The 21,695-nt window shown below is 42.3% G+C and overlaps 1 protein-coding gene across 1 annotated transcript in view; it reads right to left on the bottom strand.

Annotated features, from left to right (window-relative positions):
* Window positions 1-21,181, bottom strand: part of LRP5 (LDL receptor related protein 5) — a 141,878-nt gene extending 120,697 nt beyond the window's left edge. Inside the window, exon 1 of the mRNA XM_042038298.1 lies at window positions 20,920-21,181. Coding sequence (XP_041894232.1) covers window positions 20,920-21,013 — 94 coding nt within the window. The 5' untranslated portion in view covers window positions 21,014-21,181. The remainder of the gene's footprint in view (window positions 1-20,919) is intronic.
* Between the last annotated feature and the right edge of the window lie 514 nt (window positions 21,182-21,695).

Below are 21,695 nucleotides of genomic sequence, written 5' to 3'. Positions count from 1 at the left end.
GTTTTCAGTGCCAAGTTGTAGACACGACTTCTGTTTTCTGTGCAGACTATGTTCCAGTCAAATATTCCAGATTTAGTTTTTGTGAGAGCTCATTAGGAAGGAGGAAAAATAGAGGATGAGGTGAAAAAGGTTATTTCAGATAATGAAATCTGTAACCTTGTGCTTGTACTTTTATCACTGCTAAAACTTAATTTACCACCTCTAAGGCAGCAAATAAACAGAACAACCTGTTCCAAACTTTGCAAATCACTCCTTGCAGAAGACGATTCTGCTTTAGCCAAGAAGATTGATGCAACCAAATCAATTCCTTATGGCTCCTTTTGTCTTTGTAACGTCAGTATTTGTCATGCAAGTTATCTGGAGTGTTTGTACTGATGGAACTACAAAAAGGAACATCATCTGCCAGCTTAGCTGAAGAAACATAAAATAATCATCTATGTTATTTGTCTCTCCATAATGCAGAGTTTAAGGACATTTCCAGAAAACACAGTTGTCAGCTCAAATCCTCCAGAATAAAAGAGTCTCCACATTTGGAGAAGTGTTGGTAATATTCAAAAGAAAGCAGATTGTATTAGTTCTGTAGCTAAATTTATAGACTGGTAGGTTGTGTGTGCAAGAAGGGAAACATGTTTTGGAATACAGCCCCAGAATGCCTCATTTCCTTTTTGGAAAAGGTTTCGAGTCTAGACAATTATTGAAAAATTAAGAAAGTCTGAGAGGCACTGGAAATTTGGGGCTCTAAAAGGTAAGTTACACAGGAGCTGTTTAACATTTTTGTTTTGTTGTTTTGACAGTTACTTACTGCTCTGTATCATCTCAAGATTATTAATTGGTCACTCTCCTTGGTGTCTGTTGAATTCTGGTGTTTGCAGAATTGTGTGACGTGCATCTATTGATAGTGTGGTATAAAATCAAGGATAAAGAACCCAAAAAGGATACTAAAAACAGTATTAAAGAAGTGGTGGCGTGGTGCACCAAGGGAAGGCTGTAAAACTGCAAAATGAGGAGCAGCTGGAGGGGTTCCCCAAACACCCAGGGCAGTTCAGGGTGTAGTACACACAACCCTGACAAATGCAGCATTCCAGGCCAAACCAGAAACTGTGCAAATCGAACTGCAGCTACACCGCATTAGGAGGGATCTTGATTTAAATATGCCCTTTGTATTGGGCTGGGTCAGATGGGTTTTGTTCTGCTGTCTGATTGAATTGGCCACCCATTCCTACCCTTCCCCAGTGACATGTCACTCCCCATCCCCCAGTCTCCTGCTACACCACAGATGTTTTGGTGTCCTGAAATCTGCCCATTTGGCTGCTCACATGATTGCTTTCCTTGAGCTGATCCTGTCAAAAGGATCTGGGTTTTAAAAGGCATATAGAATTTATAAAAGGCAGTAAGGCAACTTCTTTGCCCAGCTCAGCTGCAGACAGAATGTTGTCCAGTTGCAGAGCTGCAGTGCACCTTCTCTTGTGCTGCTCTGTCGTGTCCACACAGTGCTCAGGGAAAGGAACTTTAGAAGAGGTTTTGTGCTTAAAAAAAATAATACGTTGGTACACACAGGTCTGCTGTAGTCTTACGCTTTAGGCATAAACTTAGCCATGCACAAACTCCCAAAACAAAGATTTTGAAATATGTCCATGTAGAGCTATGACAAATTATTAGCTATTTTTCAAGTTAGCCTTATTTGCCTCCTGAAATTTTCATGTGAGTCCCAATAACATCTTACTGGCATAAGAAATTAACTGTCTGCACTGCATAGGCAAGAAAAGCTGCCACAAGGTTGTCAAATACTCTCTTAATACAGAAACATAAACGAGATGGGGTACTAGAAAAATATGGTGCACCTCAACTTTGACAGCAGGTTGAAGGAAAAGAACCACAATTACTTTTTTCTTCCCAGGTCACGCCAAGACTTAACTCTTCCTTTTCCTTCTACACGTGGTTTCCCCACCTGTATAAACAGCCAAGCCTAATTATTGTTTTAACCCAACACATTTCTGCCTTTCCCAAATAAGAAAGGAAATGAATGTCTAAAAAAACCTGAAGTTCATTATAAAAGTGGGGGGCGGGGGGGAAATCAGAAGAAAGCCAATTTTGTCCCTGCAGAGAAACAAGGTGGGGGGGAAAAAAGAAAACAACAAACTTTACACAACATGAACTGTGGTCACTCATACTATGGAGACACCTACAAACCAGACATGTGATCTGCACCCTGAAAGACTCAGTGTGGACACACTGGGAAGGACTGTCACAGCTGGAAAACTTGCTGTCTAGAAACACAAGGGAAAGAATGAACGGAAACCCACAGAGGACCAGCATCAAGGCTCATGCAGTCCATGGCACAAGCAAGGCAAGAGCCCAGTGCTCTAATCAGGACCACAGTAGAGCCATAGCCAGTGTTTCTTTCCAGAGAGAGTAACTTACATCCTTTTCATGCCTCAAGCTACCTTACAATTTTTTTCTTAAAAAAGGCGTAGATTTTACTATGATGAACCGTTTCGGGATGATCTCAGCCACCCCAAATCTCCCGTTCCTTTGGCAGCCTAGACAAGGCGTACTGCAAATAAGAAACAGGATTTCTGATAAACAACACATCTAGAGAAGTGTAACCAAGTGCTTTGTGTTCAAATCCTATCCTTTATTTCTGCAGAAGGAAGGGTACAAGCCCATTAGCATTAGACAAGGAAGCAGTATCATGGAGGGCAGAACAAAGTGCATTTGTTTTTACTATAACAAAACTAACTCAAGCAATGTGTGGCCATGAGTGATCTGATCATCCTGTTTTATGCACCATATCACCTTTCTCCACCCTTCATTTGCACTATTTGGCTGTGCCTTCACTGCTAAAGAGAAAGATGTAAATTTTCCATTGAGATAGCTATTTTAATGTAAAGGTGCCAGACGTGAACTGGAAATTTTACATCAAATAAAAAGTCAGTGTCATTACTTCACTCCTCACCCAAGATTTCATCAGCTGCACGGAATTGCACTGACTCTATCAGGAATTTTACGTCAAGATTGCAGTATCACTGTAGTAATTACACCTGTTTCAGCAATGAAGACATGACCCAGGACTTTCGCAGCAGGAACCTTTCTCTCTCGGTGCCTGGAAAACATCCAGGGCACTTCAGATGAATGATATTCCAAACAACTATTTCAATCTCACACAGCATTTGAGAAAAATTTAAATTCTGCTGTCCTTCAGACACCAGACTGGGAGTCTGAGGCAGAGCACACGTAACACGCTCACCACTGCAGTGCTCTGCCCAGCACTGAACACCCTCACAGCTGGACTAAGGATCAGTGCCATGTGTGTCTGCTCTCTGGTGAAAGCCTTTTAGCACAGAAAGCTTATTACAACCCGTTTTTACACCTCTTCTATTTCCATCTGTTGCAGACTGTTTCAGAGTTTAAATGCCCTGGATCCCACCCTCCCTATTAAACATGTGCATATCCTTTTACTTACTAAAAACACTGCAAAATACAACTGTTAATACAAAAAGCTATGGATGACCCACAGCCTAAAATCAGGTTTCCAATCCAGAAATGTGACAAAGATGGCACAGTGTTGGGGTTTTAGGAGCTCTCCTGGTTTTTTTGGGTTTTTTTTTTCTGTTAAAGGAATTTCCCCCCTGCCCCCCCATACATGTTGCTAGGGGAACAAATGGCCAGATAGTTAAGAAAAACAAAAGACCTGGCTGCTCTTTTTGTTTCACCTGGGTGTGTGGGCAGTTGGTCTCAGAGTTAGGACAGAGAGGGAGGCTGCTTTCTTCGGCTGCTTTTCCTTTCTACCGGAGAAGGCCCGGGATCCCAAGGCCGCCTTCCCTGCCCCGCTGGGAGCTGGGCTGTGGCCGCCCTGCCCCGCCGTTGCTTCGAGCCTTCGCTGCGTTGTAGCCCTGCTCGACCTGCCCACACCTCCAGGGGGTTTCCCCGTTTGGATACATCGCGTCTGCCACCCAGGAGTTGCGCTCGTCCCTGCCGTTCCAGCCTGCTGTTCCCGGGTCCAGCTGGACACCGGGATCGGCTGCCCAGGTGTTTGTGAAGCCTTTGTTCCATCCCTTCCCGGGATCCCGGGGCACCAGTGCCGCGTGCTCCCCGAGCTCGCTCCGGAGCGCCCCCTGCAGCCGCGGGGGAACCATCGCACCTGCCCTGCTCACCGGGAGCCGCCAGCGCCCCTGCCGGCTGCGAGCGGAACTGCACCCGAGGGGAAAGGGCCCGACAGCCGAGAAGGCTGGCACTGGGTTTGTGATTGTTCGCTGTTACTGCCAGAGTTATTGCTGTTTGTTTGACTGGTTATAAACATATAGATATATAATAGTAAAGAACTGTTATTCCTATTTCCCACATCTTTGCCTAAAAGCCCCTTGATTTCAAAATTATAATAACTCGGAGGGAAGGGGGTTGCATCTGCCATTCCAAGGGAGGCTTCTGCCTTCCTTAGCAGACACCCGTCTTTCAAACCTAGACACACAATCAACATGTCAGACACTAGCACATTGTCAAGTACCAACTGCATTTTAACTTTTTATAACCAAGACTGTGCAGCAGACTGTTAATAAACATGAAATACATGCAAGAAATAAGCATTTGCATTTAAGTAACTCCCTCCAGGTATGAATGACAATGACTAAATACAAAACAAACATCTGCCCTCTATACAATAGGGGCTTATGAACCTAATTTAACTGATGGATTTACATGCAAAGGGAAGGGCTTTTTTTCCTACATACTGGAGATGGAAGACTTGCTTAAAAATATATTATGGCCCAAATGTAAGCCTTATGTGAGTAATTTCAAAAGCAAACAGAAGACATTTCATTTGTGAAATACAAGAAAATTGAACATGTTGTCTGCATCCACCTAACCTTTGATGCACTGTCTGAAAAATAAGGCTGAACAGCCAGAGTATTGTTAAACTAGAGGAAAAACCTACCCTCTCTAAAAACTAGATGTAAACTAGACCACAAAACATTCACTTTTTATGAAAAACAGCTTCCTCCTCAAAAACAGCAAAAAAAGCACCTACCAACAAAACCAACAACAACAAAAACAGCCCAAGCCACACCAAACAAGCACTAACTTGAAGCACAGTTAACAAAAGCCCTTCACTTCTACACTACACTTAGGCAGCTCCTGTAACTAAATAATTGCTCAGAGTTAAGGCAGCCTTCACCTTGTCCTTACAGAAAATACTGTAATTTTGCAACAACAGTAGTACAAACTGGAAATAGGAAAGTCCCTTATCAAGCTCATCTGGTGAAGAAATTTACTAAGATGCAAATGAAAATTAAAACTTTTTCTCCTTTGAAAAGGGGACCTAAAATCCAGAACTCCTTACTTATGTCAGGCTTCTGTTAATTATCATGGGCAATATGGGTCACCCTTGATAGCAACAGACTTCTCTTGGGTGAAGGAAGTAACCCACTTTTGAGGATAGTTCAGAGGTTTTTGTCTCCTTTGCTTTGACCAGTACTTGCAGTGCAGAGCAGCCCTGTGCCATACGCTATCACCTCAGCAGGAAGGAGATTCAAAACCACCAACTCACTTCATAAAAACCACCAATGGGCCAGTAACTACAATTCATTATCACCCATTCACTGTTGTACATCAAGAAGCTCTGAAAGGAGAAGACGCTTTATTTCCCCAATGTTATTGTCAACGTATGAGAAACATCAGCTTTCTTAAGTCTTACCTGGAGGAAGTTAGGGCATCTAAAACCTCTCAAGAGTGTGTTCCACTGATAATAGCATTAATTTGTTTCCTTTATAAAACCTCAGAATGCAGAATACATTTTTATATTGATATACACACATATATACATGCTTAATGAGGTAATAAGACTTGACATCAAATGACACCAAACACTTCTAAAGGCTACTTAAGCTGAAACTTTCAAACCAAAAACTTCAGCTCATGCATTAGTTGTCCAAGGACACCACAACATCAAAGGAGAAAACATCTCTCTACTCCAGAGAACAGTTAATCCATACAATTAACCCTCCTTCACATCACATCACACTATAAATGTGAACACATGCTCCATTTCTGCATTGCTCAGAAGATTCTCCAAGATGCTATTCTTGTCACTAATGAGGTGCAGCATAAACAATTAAAGACTTGCAAAAATAACACACAGAGCTTAGATTTTTTTATTAAAAAAAAAACCAACCCAACACAGAAAACCATCACGTCACAGGCTGTGCAACATGTGAATTGCATAGAAACATGTGGCATTATCCTTCCTTCAAAGCTGAATATGTTAGACCCATCAAATCCTTGATCTTTCAGTATCACAGTTTTATTAGACTAGAGAAAAATTGATTTAAGTCATGTTTTAGCCTATGTCATTGAGCAGTCTCCCTCCTTCTCCTCTCTGATGCAGGTATTTATTAGTAATACGTTTGATGGAGGGGTTAGAGTGATGAAGGGAGAACAGAAGGAAGTTCAAGCAATAAAATAATTTTTTTTTTAAATGCTAAGGATAAGATATCCCACAAAAAGACAACTAAGCAGCTTACTTTCAGCCCTGGTTTACTACATGGCCACGCATTTTCGGGCTGTCATGGAAGGAGATGGTATTGCAGCAGAATGCTGCTTCAACTAAAACCACCTGACAAGACACTGCATTTGAAACAGTCTTGTCCTGATCTACACCAGGTGTTGCCAACAAGCTCCTCCTGGCTTAATGTAACACCATTAGTTATGAAAAGTTCCCTGTAGACTCTAAAAAATATAAAATTGGTAAATTCACTGGATGGCATTACATTGTCACAACTTAATTTGCATGATCTCTGCCTATATATTGTATTAGGGGGGAAAAAAAAACAAACCACCAAAAAAACCCCCCACACAACCATTCTCCAGGATTTAGGAAGCAGTAAGAGAACCAGTTGTTGAGTTCTGTCTATGTGTCAAATCAGCCTCTGGGGAAGAGTAAAAAAAATAACTAAAACATAAACAATAAACTGCAAATAAACCAAATTAGTACCTTTTCTCTAGTGCTAATCTTACAACTGTATAACAAGATGTGCTTTGAGGTAGCCAATAGACAAGTTTCAGGAAACCTTGTTTTTTTAACATGAACTTGCAGCTGTCAGAACTAGAAAGTTTTGTGCCATTTCAGACACTGGGAAGAATTTTGAAACCACTTCTGCTTAGCCAGTGCAACAGGTGGAGCTGAAGTTGGGAGATCTGTAGTATCCAGCAGAGTCTGATCATACATTTGGCACATGCTCAGCCACACGTGGGAGAAAGCATTCTGTGCCTGCCTATCTGCTGTAGACTGATGTATTTGTTAATGTTTTGGGATCATCCCAGCAAAAATTTTCCTCTTAGGATTAAGCAATATTTATGACAAGGCTCTGAATAAACTACCATTCCATGTTTCTAAGTCTTTCTGAATAAAGATAATAAAACACGGTCACTTCTGGCCACATACACAACAGAGATCTGACAACTGACATCAAACACATCAATAACTGCAAAAAATGCCAAAAAACCCCAAACAAACAAACAAAGGGGGAAAAAACCACACTGATTTTTTTTTTTTTTTAGTCATCTTACCTTCCTGGTGAAGGCCAAAGTTTTGGAATTGAATTTGAACAGCTTAAAAGCTAAACTTTTATTAGAAGAAATGTTGCCAAGCACACTAAGCAAACAGAAGTTACTCAAATACTCACAGTAATCTGTTGCCAGTGTCCTGCTGAAGTTTAAATACGAAAATAACCCTGTGAAGTCCATTCCCTTTTATAAACAGCCAACATTAGTTCAGCCTTTATAATAACAAACTGGTGCTAAAATTTCTTTTTGCAGTTTTAAGTGTGTGCACACAATGTTTAAACATCCCCCACTGTGCTTGACTGCTCTACTCTTGCGTACAAAACATTTCCATTTAAAAAGAAAAAAAAATTATCAAAATTAGTTCCTGGAGAAAATGGGAGGTTTTTGTAGAATTTGGTGGACTGCTTCTGCCTCACAATAAAGCAGAAGACAAGTTACACAGGAGAAAGCACTGCATGCAGCTGTAATTCAGAGTACAGCAGCTGACAAGTTATATTTTTATCTCTGCAACCTCTCCACAATCTCCAGTTGATGCCCAAGCCTTGACAAACCATGCAAAGGCTTTTCATTAGTAATGGTACATCGTCTCTCAAGTGCTGGGAAGCTTTGCTGACCCATTGATCAGTGCCTGCCAACACAGCGGTTTGCAACAGCAATGACACTTGTGCATCAGTAAAGAGATCCCTGGAGCCATTTTAGTTTCCAACAGAGACCAAGGTTTTATTCATAAAATTTAAATAAGTAAAAAAAAAAAACCCCAACAAAACAAAACAAACAAACAAAAAAAAAACACCAAAACCAACCCACACAACAGAAAACCAAACAAACCTGCTGCTACAGTTTCAAAATAAGCATTAAAGAATGTGTAAAGCAGCAGCTTCTTCACAACTAATGGTCAGGGATCTAAACACCCGGAGAATTGAACAGTAATTAAAAACCAGAAGAGCAGAATTTACAAGTAAAAGAACTAATTCCTACCCCACACTAGTACACACGAGTTGAGTGTACCTGTCCTACACCATGGCCTCCCAAGCAAATCGGTATTTTTCTTGTTGTCCATCAGAACAAGTCCTCCCACCCCCTTCTGCCTCATTGCCCATCAGGGGCCAAATGTGTCTGAAAAACACTCTTGCCATGTGACCCAAAATGTTCCCACAGACTCTAGGAAAGCATCCGCCCTCAGGAACGACTATTTGTGGACAAAAGGGTCCTAAGAGGCTATCAGCAAGCATATGGAAATGTGACATGTTATAAACAACCATGATAATGAAAGTTTACATCAAGATGTGACCAGAAGACGCTCAGATTCAGTAACATGAGCCTGTAACTCCCTCTCAATCCCCACAGTGTGAAACGAGTTCCAAGACCAAGATGAATAAAGGACTACAATAAAGTATTCCAGAACTAATCTTTGCAGGGAAACCATTCCAAAATACAAGCACCCCAGGGGAAGTAATTGTGGAATAGCTGTTAGCTTTTCAATTCTTATTCTACCTCAAACAAAGCAAGTTTTGTTACCCTGAAAAAGCCTTATCATCTCTACAAGGAAGGAGATTCTAACAGGCCCCAAGTAAGTTCCTCAAAGTTGAGCACTTCAGTACGTCTCCTTTAGAAAGAAAACTTTCTTCTATGGCCCTATGGTCTTCTATGACTGTACAAAATCCTAGGAGTTAGAAAAGCACAAAAGACAGGACACCAGAATCTTTACCTGTATCTACCAAGTGTCTTCTACAGTGGCTTTTAAACAGGCATTTTGCAAATATAAGAGCACCATCGTCATGAAGCAAAGACTGCTTGGAGGACCAAGTCAGCTGCACCAAGAACTTACAGGACTCCACATCCTCCCTCATTGCACAGACTTCCTCAGGAAAAAAAAAAAAAAACAACTCAACCAGGCAAGAGGCCAACACTTACAAAGATCCCATAGCCATTGTTCAGAGAAAACAAGTCACTTGCATCATTCCCCACATGCAATAAGCTTTGGGCTGGCTGTATTCTTCTGCCTCTGAGGACCAGCGCCAGATGTGCTCTATCTCCAGGTGCCAGGAGTTCCACAACCTGGGAATCAGCAACCAGAGTTATTTTCCATGAATTAATTGCTGTCACAAGATGGTGAAGGACCAGATGTGTCGAGGTGGTTAATGCCCAAGGTAAATGAATCCTAGATCACTTACATCTTCTGCAGGTAACAATGAAAACCTTCATTTGGACCGTGCAAGTTGAGAGATAAAATCAACAGAGGTCACAAGCAAAATATTTCCACCTGCTCATGTTCTCTCCATTGTGCACTACGCTGAATGGAAAGCAGCAATTCTCAAACACACGCTCAGTTGCAGCTTCTTCAGTTTTACCAATTCTGTCATGGGCAGACAATGTTAGTGGAACCACGTGCTAAAGGGACAGCGGGCAGCTTTTCCAAACTGCCAGAAATAGAAGGGTGGTTTAGGGCTGCTTTTTTGTTTTGTTTAGGGTTTGGGTTTCTGCCTTTCATTCAATGATGCTGCCTCATCATCCTACTTAGGGAAGTAACCCAAGAAGTTTCCAAGAGCTCTCTTGACCACTGGGTAATAAAAATTACCCACCTACAGACATTTCAGCCTTTAGCAACCTTGGCTCTTCAGTCAGGGGAGAGGGGGAAACAACTCAAAGGAAGCAGGTAAAAGTTTTAAAAACAATATACAAGATCCCTGCCTAGAAGAGCTTTCAAGCTAAGAAGAAATACTACCAATACAGGAGAGTGACACAGCATGCAGAAATTGTAAAACAAAGACCGCAAAAGGTATGGAAAGTGGTTATGCAAGGTCAAGTATTTAGGTGCAGAACACTGATCAGGCATACAATTTTGATGAATAGAATACTCATTGCCCTGCATTTTAAGGAATAACTTACCTACCATCCTGTTAGTTCGAGGCTTCATTTCTCTCTAATGGAACAACAGTCGTTAAGAGAATAATGCAATGGAGTCAAACAAAGCAGGTTTACTACTACATGGTTATTTAAAAACCGTGTGCACAGAAGAAGATAGCTCTGAGGGGCTTCTTGCGTAAAACACTCCAAGATGCATTCAGAGACCATTTATGTATCACTGTCACCTGTTCTCAGAGGAAATGCTGAGAGTTCACAGACTTCAGGGCGTGCTTTGGTAACAATGCCAAAAACAAATCCAGGTATACTGAATTCCAGTCCCATGCCTGGTGACTGTGGAACTCTCCTCCTTAAAATTCTGCATCGACACCTAATATTAGGAGTTAAAGTCTACATAAAAAAGCAAGGTTGTGGTTTTTTGGCTTATGGAGGGGTTTTTTTCAGAAACAGGAGGTTATTCAATAACACAACCATTAGAATGAAAGGGAAAAAAACAGAGCAGGAGAAACTGGTTAACCAAGTGTGTAAGCACGTGAGAACATAGATATTTATGGTAGACATATGAGGAAAACCTCCCCACCACCACCCCATCCCCCCAAAGTCTCACACCTTTCCCTGTGTAAATACTTCACCACAAACTAGCCAGGACCTTGCAAGAGATTACTTCTGCCTAGATCAGCACTTCTCTGAACTAGGAGCAACTCTGTCTCTGCTCAAGGAAAAACCGAATGGACTGGTAGCTACACACAAGCTACAGAGCTCACTTGAGCTGTCTGCAACTCTTACAGAACACCTGCAGATCATGGTTTATTCACTGCAAGTATATCCAACACTCACATTTTTCCTGGTGTCTGTGAATTTCTCCAAATTTCACCATTAGCTACAGAAACTATGTTAAGAGAACCCGTAAGAATTCAGTTACACTACTCAAAAAGTCTCAAGGAATATTTCCCCACTCCTTAGGGGATGCATGGTTCCTTCTGTTAGTCACCATACCTGGCTTTTGCAATTGGAAAGTGCACCTTTTTAATGGCATCATAAAAAAACCTTCTCCTCCTGTGCACAGATTCCAAAGTCACAGCTGACATCGAGTCAGGGGGTTTTGTGGCTCAGGATGGGATGGCTGTTGAAGATAGATCAGATGAGATGAGAATCCAGGTTCATACAGGTTTCAGGGGCAGAGAAAGATTGCAAATGATTCAATTGCAATTTATTGAGGCTCCACTATAATTTTGCCTGCATTAGTCACACCCGATCTACTAACTCTCACTATGCAGCTTGCCTAAGTAAGTCCAGATGTGTAACTCTGAGTATGCCCTTTCTATCACTGAACACCTGCAAACTTGAGATTTAAAACATAAGTAATAATCTACTGTATTCAGACAGTAAAAAACATACTGTTAAAACCCAGGCAGACAAAAATTCCCCCTAACTACATATTTCTTTAACTCGGCTTTTGAAGATGCAGATAATGTATAGACTTTTTTTTAATCATCCACAGCTGGGCAGACTTTCTGAGTAGAAAATGCCACCCATATGCATTTTCATCCTCTTAGCTCTCACCTGGGAACACAAATAACTCTGCAGTTTAACTTGCTTTTATATTTTTTGGGATAGCCACATCCAGGTAAGTCAGCAATACAGATTTCTGAGGCTAAAACATTTTCCCTTTGGAAAAAAAAAAACATTGATGCTTAAACACATCATACTTCAAGCTGCTGAATCTCAAGCAGGGGAAGCAATCAGAAAAAAATCTAAAGCAAGAATAAAACTATTTGTATCATTTATATCATATTTTATGTCAAAATTCATTCCTATAGGGCAGGCAACTCTATTCTGAGCTTTTTCTAAAACCAGAAAATTTTCAACAACTGAAAAGAAAGCAAAAGGTGACAGAACAGAGAAAATAGGAAATTTGGTGGCCATGAGTAAACTTCCTTAAAGGGGACAGAATTCGTAAGTGACACTTTATTTGAAATAACTAGTTACACAAAGCCTCCAAAGCTCTTGGAACAATATGCACAATGTAAGTAGGGACCAATATACATCTAACACTGGGTAATTTATGATTCAGTGGTCAAAGGTGAAACTTTCTACAAAACAAAGGATTAGGGTTTTGGTTTTTAAGTTCTGCTGCTTTGAGAAGTTCAAGAAACAGCATACTGACTTTTGTATCAAGCTTCAAGTGCTAAGAAGGAACACAAAGTATGTCATATAGACATTCCCTAGTTATACAACAGAGAATAAATCTCATAACCTCCCAGTCTCTCTTCCTTGAATCATTCATTGTCATCAGCAGAGACAGGTTGTTATCCAAGAGGCAAATTCTTGCTTTTTCTCTTCCTCTATAACAAAATGTAAAACAGATAAAAAGGTCTATTTTAGAATATATTTTCCTGGCATCAGCAAGACACAGGTCTAAGTGACTGAACCTGTACTGGGTTGGTGTGGCAATGTTTTAGTAACTGATGGGACTACAGGGGTAGTTTCTGTGAGAAGGTGCTGGAAGGTTCCCCCATGTCCCATAGAGCCAATGCCAGGCAGCTCCAGGACAGACCCACTGCTGCCCAAGGCTGAGCCCATCAGTGATGGTGGGAGTGTGCCAGGGTTAACATACTTAACAAGGAAAAAAAGTTATTGTGTAGATAACAACGTGTGATGAACTGACTGCAGCCCCCTTTCCTTGTCCCCCTGCACTGCTGATGGGGAGGAGGGAGAAAATTTGGAATAAAATTAAGCCCAGGAGGAAAGCAGGGGTGAGGGGAAGGTATTTTTAAGATTTTGTTTTAGTTCTCACTATCCTACTCTGATTTGATTGGTAATAAATTCAACTAATTTCCCCAAGCTGAGTTTGTTTTGCCCATGACAGTAATTGGTGAGTGATCTCTGCCTGTCTTTACCTTGACCCGCGAGCCTTCCCCTAAACTTTCTCTGCTCTGTCTAGTCAAAAAGGGGAGTGATAGAGCAGCTTTGGTGAGTATCTGGCATCTAGCCAAGGTCAAACCACCACACAACTAAAAACAGGATTGTGAAGACAAATGCGCAGCAGAAACATTTCCAAATGCCACAGCTTTGTGATTGTCCTTCTAAAGCAATCCTTTTTTGCCCCAAAAATCTTACTTTTGTATCTGCACAAAAACTTGTAGAAACTGTGCTTTATTAATTATTTGAAAATAATCCTTGAACAATAATAAAAACAGTAAAGACATAAGGCCTTTCACATTGCCTCAAGTATCATGTATGTTCCACTTCTAGAACTAAAACTAGAGGAATCAGCTTAGGAGACTTTCTAAAATTTGACACACTGAGATTTCAACACTCAACAGCCTCTTCAGACAAAGTCTAGTTACACAGAAATATGCCACAGCTTTCACAACACCCTAGAAATGATGGGCTGAAGGAAAACAACATGACAAAGTGCCCAATCACTCCACTGGGTGCAAGGATGAGCAAAACTTCATAACAATAAGGTAGCTGGCAGATCACTCACTCAATGCCACAAAAAATACCCTTCAGTCTTACCTGAAGGAACAGATTTAAAGGATGTGTTATTTAGGAAGTCTGAGAAACACGAAAAAAAAAAATCTTAGCTACAGAGAAATCAAGATTCAGGTGGCACAAGCCAGAAAGCCCCCAGAGGTGAGTCACGGTGGGAACCCTGCAAAACCTTTACCTATCCCATGCACAGGCCAGCTGTTCACTTCAGGAGCACATACTAAGTACAAACAAGGTACTTCTGATCCCCACTGTCACAGAAAGTGCACTAAAAAAGCATTTCATCTCTTACAGCAAGGCCGAAAGGAATCAACTTGACCTTCTTGATAGCCATACTCTACAGTGTGACATTGTGTGATAACAAAAATAAAACCAACCAAAACCAAACGGCATCATTTAATTACATTTCTTGTGTTCTGAAGATTTCTTTTCCCCTTCTCAAGCCCAGGTAGTACAAGTTCAATCTGGAAGAACAGAAAATAACGTGTTTTTGCAAAATTAATGAAAAATAGTACAGGGACTGGAAAAAGCATCCATGAAACTGGAATCACAATTTCCACAGAAGGCTTGCTGACGTTATTGACAAGGATTTAAGTGCATTACTGCTGTTAGGCGTAATCTGTGCCTAATTCAAACCCTGGAGTATATGGCTTAAGACATAAGTACATACAGAATTCCATAGAAGTTCTCAAATGACGTATCAACAACCCATAGATTATAGCAGCACTGTACACTTTCATCATCTGAGTCTTCTCAGATTCCCTACTCCTTTTCCTTCTGATTTAGTTAAAACCAGCACCAAATGGCAGAAAAAGAACATCTGCAAACATTATAGTAACACTATTTGATTCCCAAATCCCAAAGCCAAGAAATTCACTAAGCAAGTTCACTCAATCCACTGTTACTCCTCATCTGCCCAGAGGTGCAGAAACACAAAGCAGACAACACTTGCTCACACTCTCTGGCCTTGCTTTACTCTTAAAAACACTGCAGAAAGAAGAGGTCAAGCTTCTGTCTCTACTGACTGCCCCCTCCTGCCTCCAGTCTAATTCTTGAAGGCCGAGGATCAAGAATGCCCCAGGGCTAATCTATCATCTTAGCAATGATGTGTTACAAGTCACTTCCAAAAATCTGTATTAATAAATGTATAATGCATCACATTCAATGCAACAACATGGTGAAATAAACTAAATATACAGTCATGGCAATTAAAGAAAGGGCAAGAGAGAACCTCTGAAATCGCCATCACAAAATATTATCAAATTCTGAGCCACGAAGAGATGCCAAGCTAAGTAACTCAGCCATTTATCTCCCTCTCAGATAAAACTCAAGCACATAGGTGTCCTGTAGGGACAGAACCACCAAATTAAAAGCATACACTTTCACAGAACACCATATGCCCTTTAACAAGTATCCATGAGGAAAAAATGAAAATCAAGACCTCTGTGTAACCAAATAAAAACCAGCAATACAATTTCTTTCTACTTTCCATAGTAGAGGGGAGAGTTACACCCTAACACACTTGCAACTTCATTTCTTTAGTTGCATCATCTTTCACCATAGCTCAGGAACAGCACACTTGATTTATCGAACAATTACCTGCCTCATGTCTATAGTCTCAACAGGAAGACCAGAGTTCAAAAATTCTGCCTGCCACAAAGACAGCTTTTGTTACTGTTTCTAGTAAGTGAACTTTAACTGGGTAAACTCAATTTCCCTATGTATAATAGATAAATAATAGATGCCATCCTTGCAGAACATTCAGAATTAGCTAAAATACATACAGCATTTCAGAAAGTAAAACTGCCAAACAGAATTCAACAATTATTATATAATTAACCAGGCACATTTTTAAACACACATGCCAACATTTGAGCTTCTCAGACCACTGACAATCTCACTAGGAACTTACTACTGCGTCTGCTGTCAGTGCTGTTTATTGCTATGGCAAAAAGCCTTCATACTGTGAAATGAAGACAATTCTGTAGCTGATTTACAGTCAAGAAATCTCTTTTCCCAGTAGGCTGTTTCCATTAAGTTAATCTAACACACCACAACTTAAGTTTTTGGTTTAAAGGCAGTTTCAATTGCTTTTACACTTTTATCATCCAGAGCAAACACACCAATTTAAATAAAGCATGTGTCGATTTATTGGCATCCTTGCAAAAGTCGCCCATGGATTTAACATCAATACAAAATGACACCTGACATCTGTCTGTGCTGGCAGGCAGAGCATGAGTCAAGCAAGAATAAAGGAAAGAACAGCTAAATTAAAAATCCTGTTTATTACATAGACCCTCAACACCCTTACCAGCCCATCAGCCATTACTTACACTCTTTGGAGCTTCTCAGTCGAACTGTGTGGCTTAACAGGTATTTTCAATCTTTAGTAAACAGAAACCACAAAGATGAGACACTGCTAAGTTCCACATTCCGATTTTTCTGAGAGAGAAGAAACCAGAAGAATTGTTGGCCCATAAGCTCCTAACAAACAACTGCACTGAACAATACTTTGTGGGACATAGTTCCCATTTTCTTTCCTGCTCTCACCACAACTGTTTCATCACACAAAATCTCAAGAATTGCTAAAAATATCCTTTGACTCTATCATAAGCTTTTCCATAGCCTAACTTAGCAGCAGTAGGACTCTCCAGAAGTACTTTTTCCAGTTTAGTAGCCCCAGATGTGAGCTACTAGGAGATGGCACATCTTTACCTTCTTCAGGAAGGCCTCAGTGTCCAAACAGCACATGGGTTTGGCTAGCCAGCATCCGTAGCCATCATCTTAATTATTTGCTCCTGCCCTAAGCGCACTTGCAGTGCTGTTGGACATGCCCTGTCAGAAAGAATAGGAAAAAAAGAAGAACAATTCACATGACTCAAAATCTAAGAAAAATGCTGTTTTCCACTGTGCATAGTAGAGCTGCATTGTTGCTTGCCTGTGCCACAAACTTGGGGGGATAATTGTTCTACTGTCATTCTTCCCCCAAAGCTCAGGTTGGTACCTATTTGAGCTTTCCACAAAGGCCTTGAGCAGAAAATATTATATAATAAATATAATTTCTTTCAAGTGTTCTCAGAGCTGTATTGTGTTTTTTTTAGTCACATCAACTCCCAAGAGAAATTCTGAACTTACAAAAGCCAAACACTTTGAATGTTTAATAGCCCTTGTGTTAAACATGTAAGGAAAAAAATGAGAGGACTTCTTAGAAAGAAGGTATTGTATGTAACTTTATTTCTCTTCCTTCTAAGAAGGAATTTAAACGTAGTTATTGTCCTCAGTCTCCAGATGGTAGGCTGCTTTGGTACAACACAGTAAGTTCACAAGAAATACTGATCTAACATGAAACTAAGCCTTATCTTTATAGCTGCTTCTGAGCACCACCAATTGAAATTCACCAAGTGAAATTTATTTCTGCTTTGACAAAAAGAGAGAGAATTGCTTTGAAATGTACACTACTGGTTAATTTTTAACTAGAAGCACAGTTACAGTAGACTCTCTTATATAGTAAGTCTGGTGTGTCTGTATTCCAGGAGAGGTTTTGTAACCTTTGTTTCTTGTTACGCTGCCAAATCTTACCCTAACACTAAAGGATAACACGTTCCCAGAAACAATCTCTGTTTGCTAAAAAGTTACCTTGGCTTGCCTTATTCAAGAAACATGCAGGGCCGAGAAAATTCACAGCTGGAACAAAACCCATGGCCTACTTTATTAACAACTACATTATAAACAACTGAAAAAAAAATTCTTAAGCTAAAGCAGCAAGAGGCAATGGTGGAACTTACGCTGGGGTAACAATGAGATGCATTCACGTTCTTCTAAACTACTGACTTTGTGTATCATGCTGATCCACATATTTCAGACATCTACAGTATGAGTGATTTTAAAGCATCTCTGTGTACTTTAAAATAAATTTAAATAATTTCATTTAAAATGAAATAGTAACAAATTAGTTCACATACCATAGCTTAAGACAGTTAAACCCATTTAACTTTCCCTGGAGAGAGAAGACTCAGTGCTTTCAAAGTATCAACTTAAACTTCAGAGTCAAGCTGAACTTTCAGTATTTCCTCACTATTTCAAGAGGATTTATGACCATAATTTGTGACAGACCCTCACATCATGCTAGCAGTAGTTACTAGGAAAACAGCCCCCTAAATCAATGACAGACTGACTGAAATGGCACTGAAATGTGCTTGAAGACTCCTACACAGCACATTTCCCTGTCATAAAATTAGTAAGTGATTTTTTTCCTGCTACATTCTTCATATAACCACAGCGACAGGTTTCACTAGCTTTAGGTTATCTCAGGAAAACAGTATGGATTAAAAGCCACTTAAGGGTTGTGCTCTAATGCATTTTTTGTTTCATGCTGCATCCCTAGTTTCAAAGATTTGTAACCATCACACTTCCTTGTGTCAGGCTTCTCTCTTCCCCTTTCTGTATCCTGTGTTCATTAGTATCAGGCAAATAGCTGTTACATTAAAGAAAACTAAGATACAATCTCACAATTTTGGGAAACATTCAAGCGCATGACAAGACACAGTTGAGCAAGCATTTGCAAGTTTAAGTAAAAATAATTCTTGCTTGAGATAGTTCTTAAGCAAGAATTATCTCAACTTACTTGAATGTTTTAAGGCCCCCACATGAAATACCCACTGTGTATTATTAAGAATCCAAAACTTACAATATTTTCATGAAAATGAAAAAACATTGAGTACTTCGCATGAGCAAGAGATTCCCCCCTTTGAGGAAACACCGAATGCAATGATTATTTTGTCTTTTCACAGTGAAATGAGAGTCAAGTACAAGCCATATCTAAAACAGGTTTATCATTATTTCAGGCCACATAAATAAAACCACTCCTGACACCACCACATACAGAGCAAGAACTTAGCTCTACAGCAAAATTATTTCACAGCCAAAGTATTCAAGATCTATTATAACATGCCAAACCTCAGTGAAGCTTTAGTACTGCAGAAGCTCCAGCAGATCCCCAATCGTGCAGAGATGCATTTACATATTTGTAAGATAAGCACATCAAAATACTTTTAATAGCTAAAAGTCAGGCATCTCCTTACAGAGTAGGGATTCTCAGAAAGGGAACTAAATCCACGGAGAGCCTCTCATAGTACATCCATGCTCCCTCAAAAAGGACAGATGAACTGTCATTAAAAGTACTGTCCAGATCAACACAACAAAACCTTCCTACTAAGGAGGCGGAACAAAGGCAATGCTATTAAGATCTGTAACCAAGACTCCTTAACTAATTATTAAAAATGGTACACCTGTAGCAGAGTTCTTCCACGCACATTAAGGAAGGCAACTATTCATACCAAACATACAATATATAAAAAGAATCACTGTCTCTCAAACGAGGTGAATGAAAACCAAACTCCAAGTTAGAACTTATTCCTTAGTTTTGTCATGAACTCTTACTTTCCTAAGAATTCCAAATGCAAAGTTGTCCCTTTTTGAAAATATCCCTTTCCATTATAGCCTGCTAAGTTAATGTAAGGGGATCCTTTAAGGAGCCTTCGTTTAGGACTCCTAGAAGTTGATTCCCCCCTTCCCCCCCCTCAAAGCTACATTAGCTTCATTCAGTCAAGCAGGAATATGAACATCTTTACACAAACATAAATGTTCAGAAATGAATGAACCACATTTCCGGTTTTCAGAAACATTTTTAAAAGATTGTGGCAAGGTGTATGGAGAAGGTGGACCCTGAGATATGAAGGGTATCTTTTTGATACAATGCAGACAGAATAAGCAATACATAATACACACCCACACAGAGCTCCAACTAAAAATATAGAATGATGATGCCAGCAGAAAATGGTAGGTTCTCTTGCTCTAAATGGCAGTTCTAATAATTGCAGGAGGTTTGAAAAGGTGGGTGGCCTAATAAAAAGAGGCCCTGAGGTGATGTTCTGACAGCCTTGGCCACACTGCCGAGTTTTCTAAACTACCTAGGAAATCGCAACAACTAGGCTTCGGCTTGCTCAAGCACCGGCTTGATGTATTCAGGCAGACCACATGCAGCAGCAAAAAGACAGAAGTCTTGCACATGCAGCCCGAACTCCCCGTCTTGGGCGAGACAAAGTCGGGAGCGAAGCCGCACGCAGGAGAAACGGAGGAGGAACGGACACCGGCCCGCTCCCTACGGATGCTGCAGGCAGAGCACCGCATCCGTTTATTTGCGATTTAAAAGGATTACCACACTCACTTAAAAACGGGATGGCCAAGGGAAAGAGGAGGGCAGGCTCCGTGCCCGGGACGGGGCACCCGGGCTGCAGCTCGGTCATCGCCCGCGGGGCTGGGGCGGCCGGACCCCCGCGCCCCGGCCGGGCCGGACCCCCGCCCGCCGCCTCCCGCCGGGCCCTCCGCCGCAGCGCCACCCCCGCCGCCCACCTACGGCCTCACATCGGAGCTGGGGCGAGGGGGGAAAACACAGGGGACACACACCAAACTCGCCTTCCCCCCACCCCCTCCCCGGCCCGGCCAAGAGTTTGAGCGACACCCGACACCGACCCCTCCAAACTCCACAGAAATCCCTGCCCGGGACCTCGGAAGGACGGGAGCGGGGGGCGTCGAGGGGGGCGGGCGACTTTTGTCTCTCTTTTTGCAACTGTGCGCATTTACCTGAGCCACCCCTGAGGGAAAGCCTCCTCGCCCCTCCAACCTCGTCCCCCCAGCGGGATATGTCCCGAGGGAACAGGGAGGAGAGGCCTCCTTTTCCTGCGCACCCTTTTTGCAGAAAAGAGGGGCAAGGAGCAATAGTTGGGGGGGGGGGCCGACGCAGGCAGCCTCCCGTCCTTCTCCCGCCCCGTCTCGTCCATGTGCGCGTCCTCTCCCTCCGCGGGAGCCTGGCCCCGCTCCCGCCCCCTCCCCGCCGCACTCCCGGCGGAGCGAGGGGAAAGTTTGCCCAAGTCCGACAACAAAAGGGACAGCGGCGCTCGCCTCCCCGTCCGCCCGGGCCCCGCGACACTCCGGCGAGCTTACCCCCGGCCGAGCCCGGCTCGCAGCGCAGCACCGAGGCGGCGAGGAGCCGCAGCAGCAGCAGCAGCGGGAGCGGCGGGGCCGCCGCCGCCTCCATGTTGTGCCGCCGCAGCAGCTGCCGGAGCGCACCGAGCGTCTCAGGCAGGCTCCATGCTCGGGGCGCTGCGCTCGGCGAGGAGGGAGGCGGGGAAGGGGGAAGGCGCTGGAGCCGACCCTCCTCCTCCTCCTCACGCCGCCGCCAGGGAGGGGGCTGGGATGGAGGATCCCGGCTCGCACCGCATCCCGGGAGCGGGCGGGGGCGCACCGTCCCGCCGCGGCGCGTCCCACGCGTGGGAACACCTGGCCGCGCGGGGAGGGGGTGGGGCTCCGGGGCTTTCTTCTTTATCTTGTTAACTCGTTCCTTCAGGAGCGATTACTCCAGAACCAGCCGGGAAGGCTGGAGAAGATGGCTCGCTGCGTGTTCAAAAAGCAACGTTTCGGTGGTGAATTTGGAAGTTAAGAGCGGGGACGCCCGCCCCTTTTTCTGTCTCCAGGAAAAAGGGTGGTTGTTTTCTTCCCGACTGGAGGTCGGGTTTGCCTTTCTCCTCCCACCAAAACAAACATTTTATTAAGTCACTCTTCTACAGAACACCAGTTTTCAAAGAAAATGCATTCAACAACAGTCTTTTGTTGCCTTCCCCCCCTCCGTGTTAAACATGCCACCTGCTCCCGTAAACACACTACCACCAGGAAAGAGGCAGAAACTTCCCAGTGATATGGGGCTTGTGTAGTGCCGGGCC

This window comes from Corvus kubaryi, unplaced genomic scaffold (assembly GCF_017639235.1).
Source record: "Corvus kubaryi isolate FWS band 111438036 unplaced genomic scaffold, C.kubaryi_AGA036_p1.0 37392, whole genome shotgun sequence".
NCBI classification, from domain to species: Eukaryota; Metazoa; Chordata; class Aves; order Passeriformes; family Corvidae; genus Corvus; species Corvus kubaryi.
This window is presented reverse-complemented; position numbering and strand designations above follow the sequence as displayed.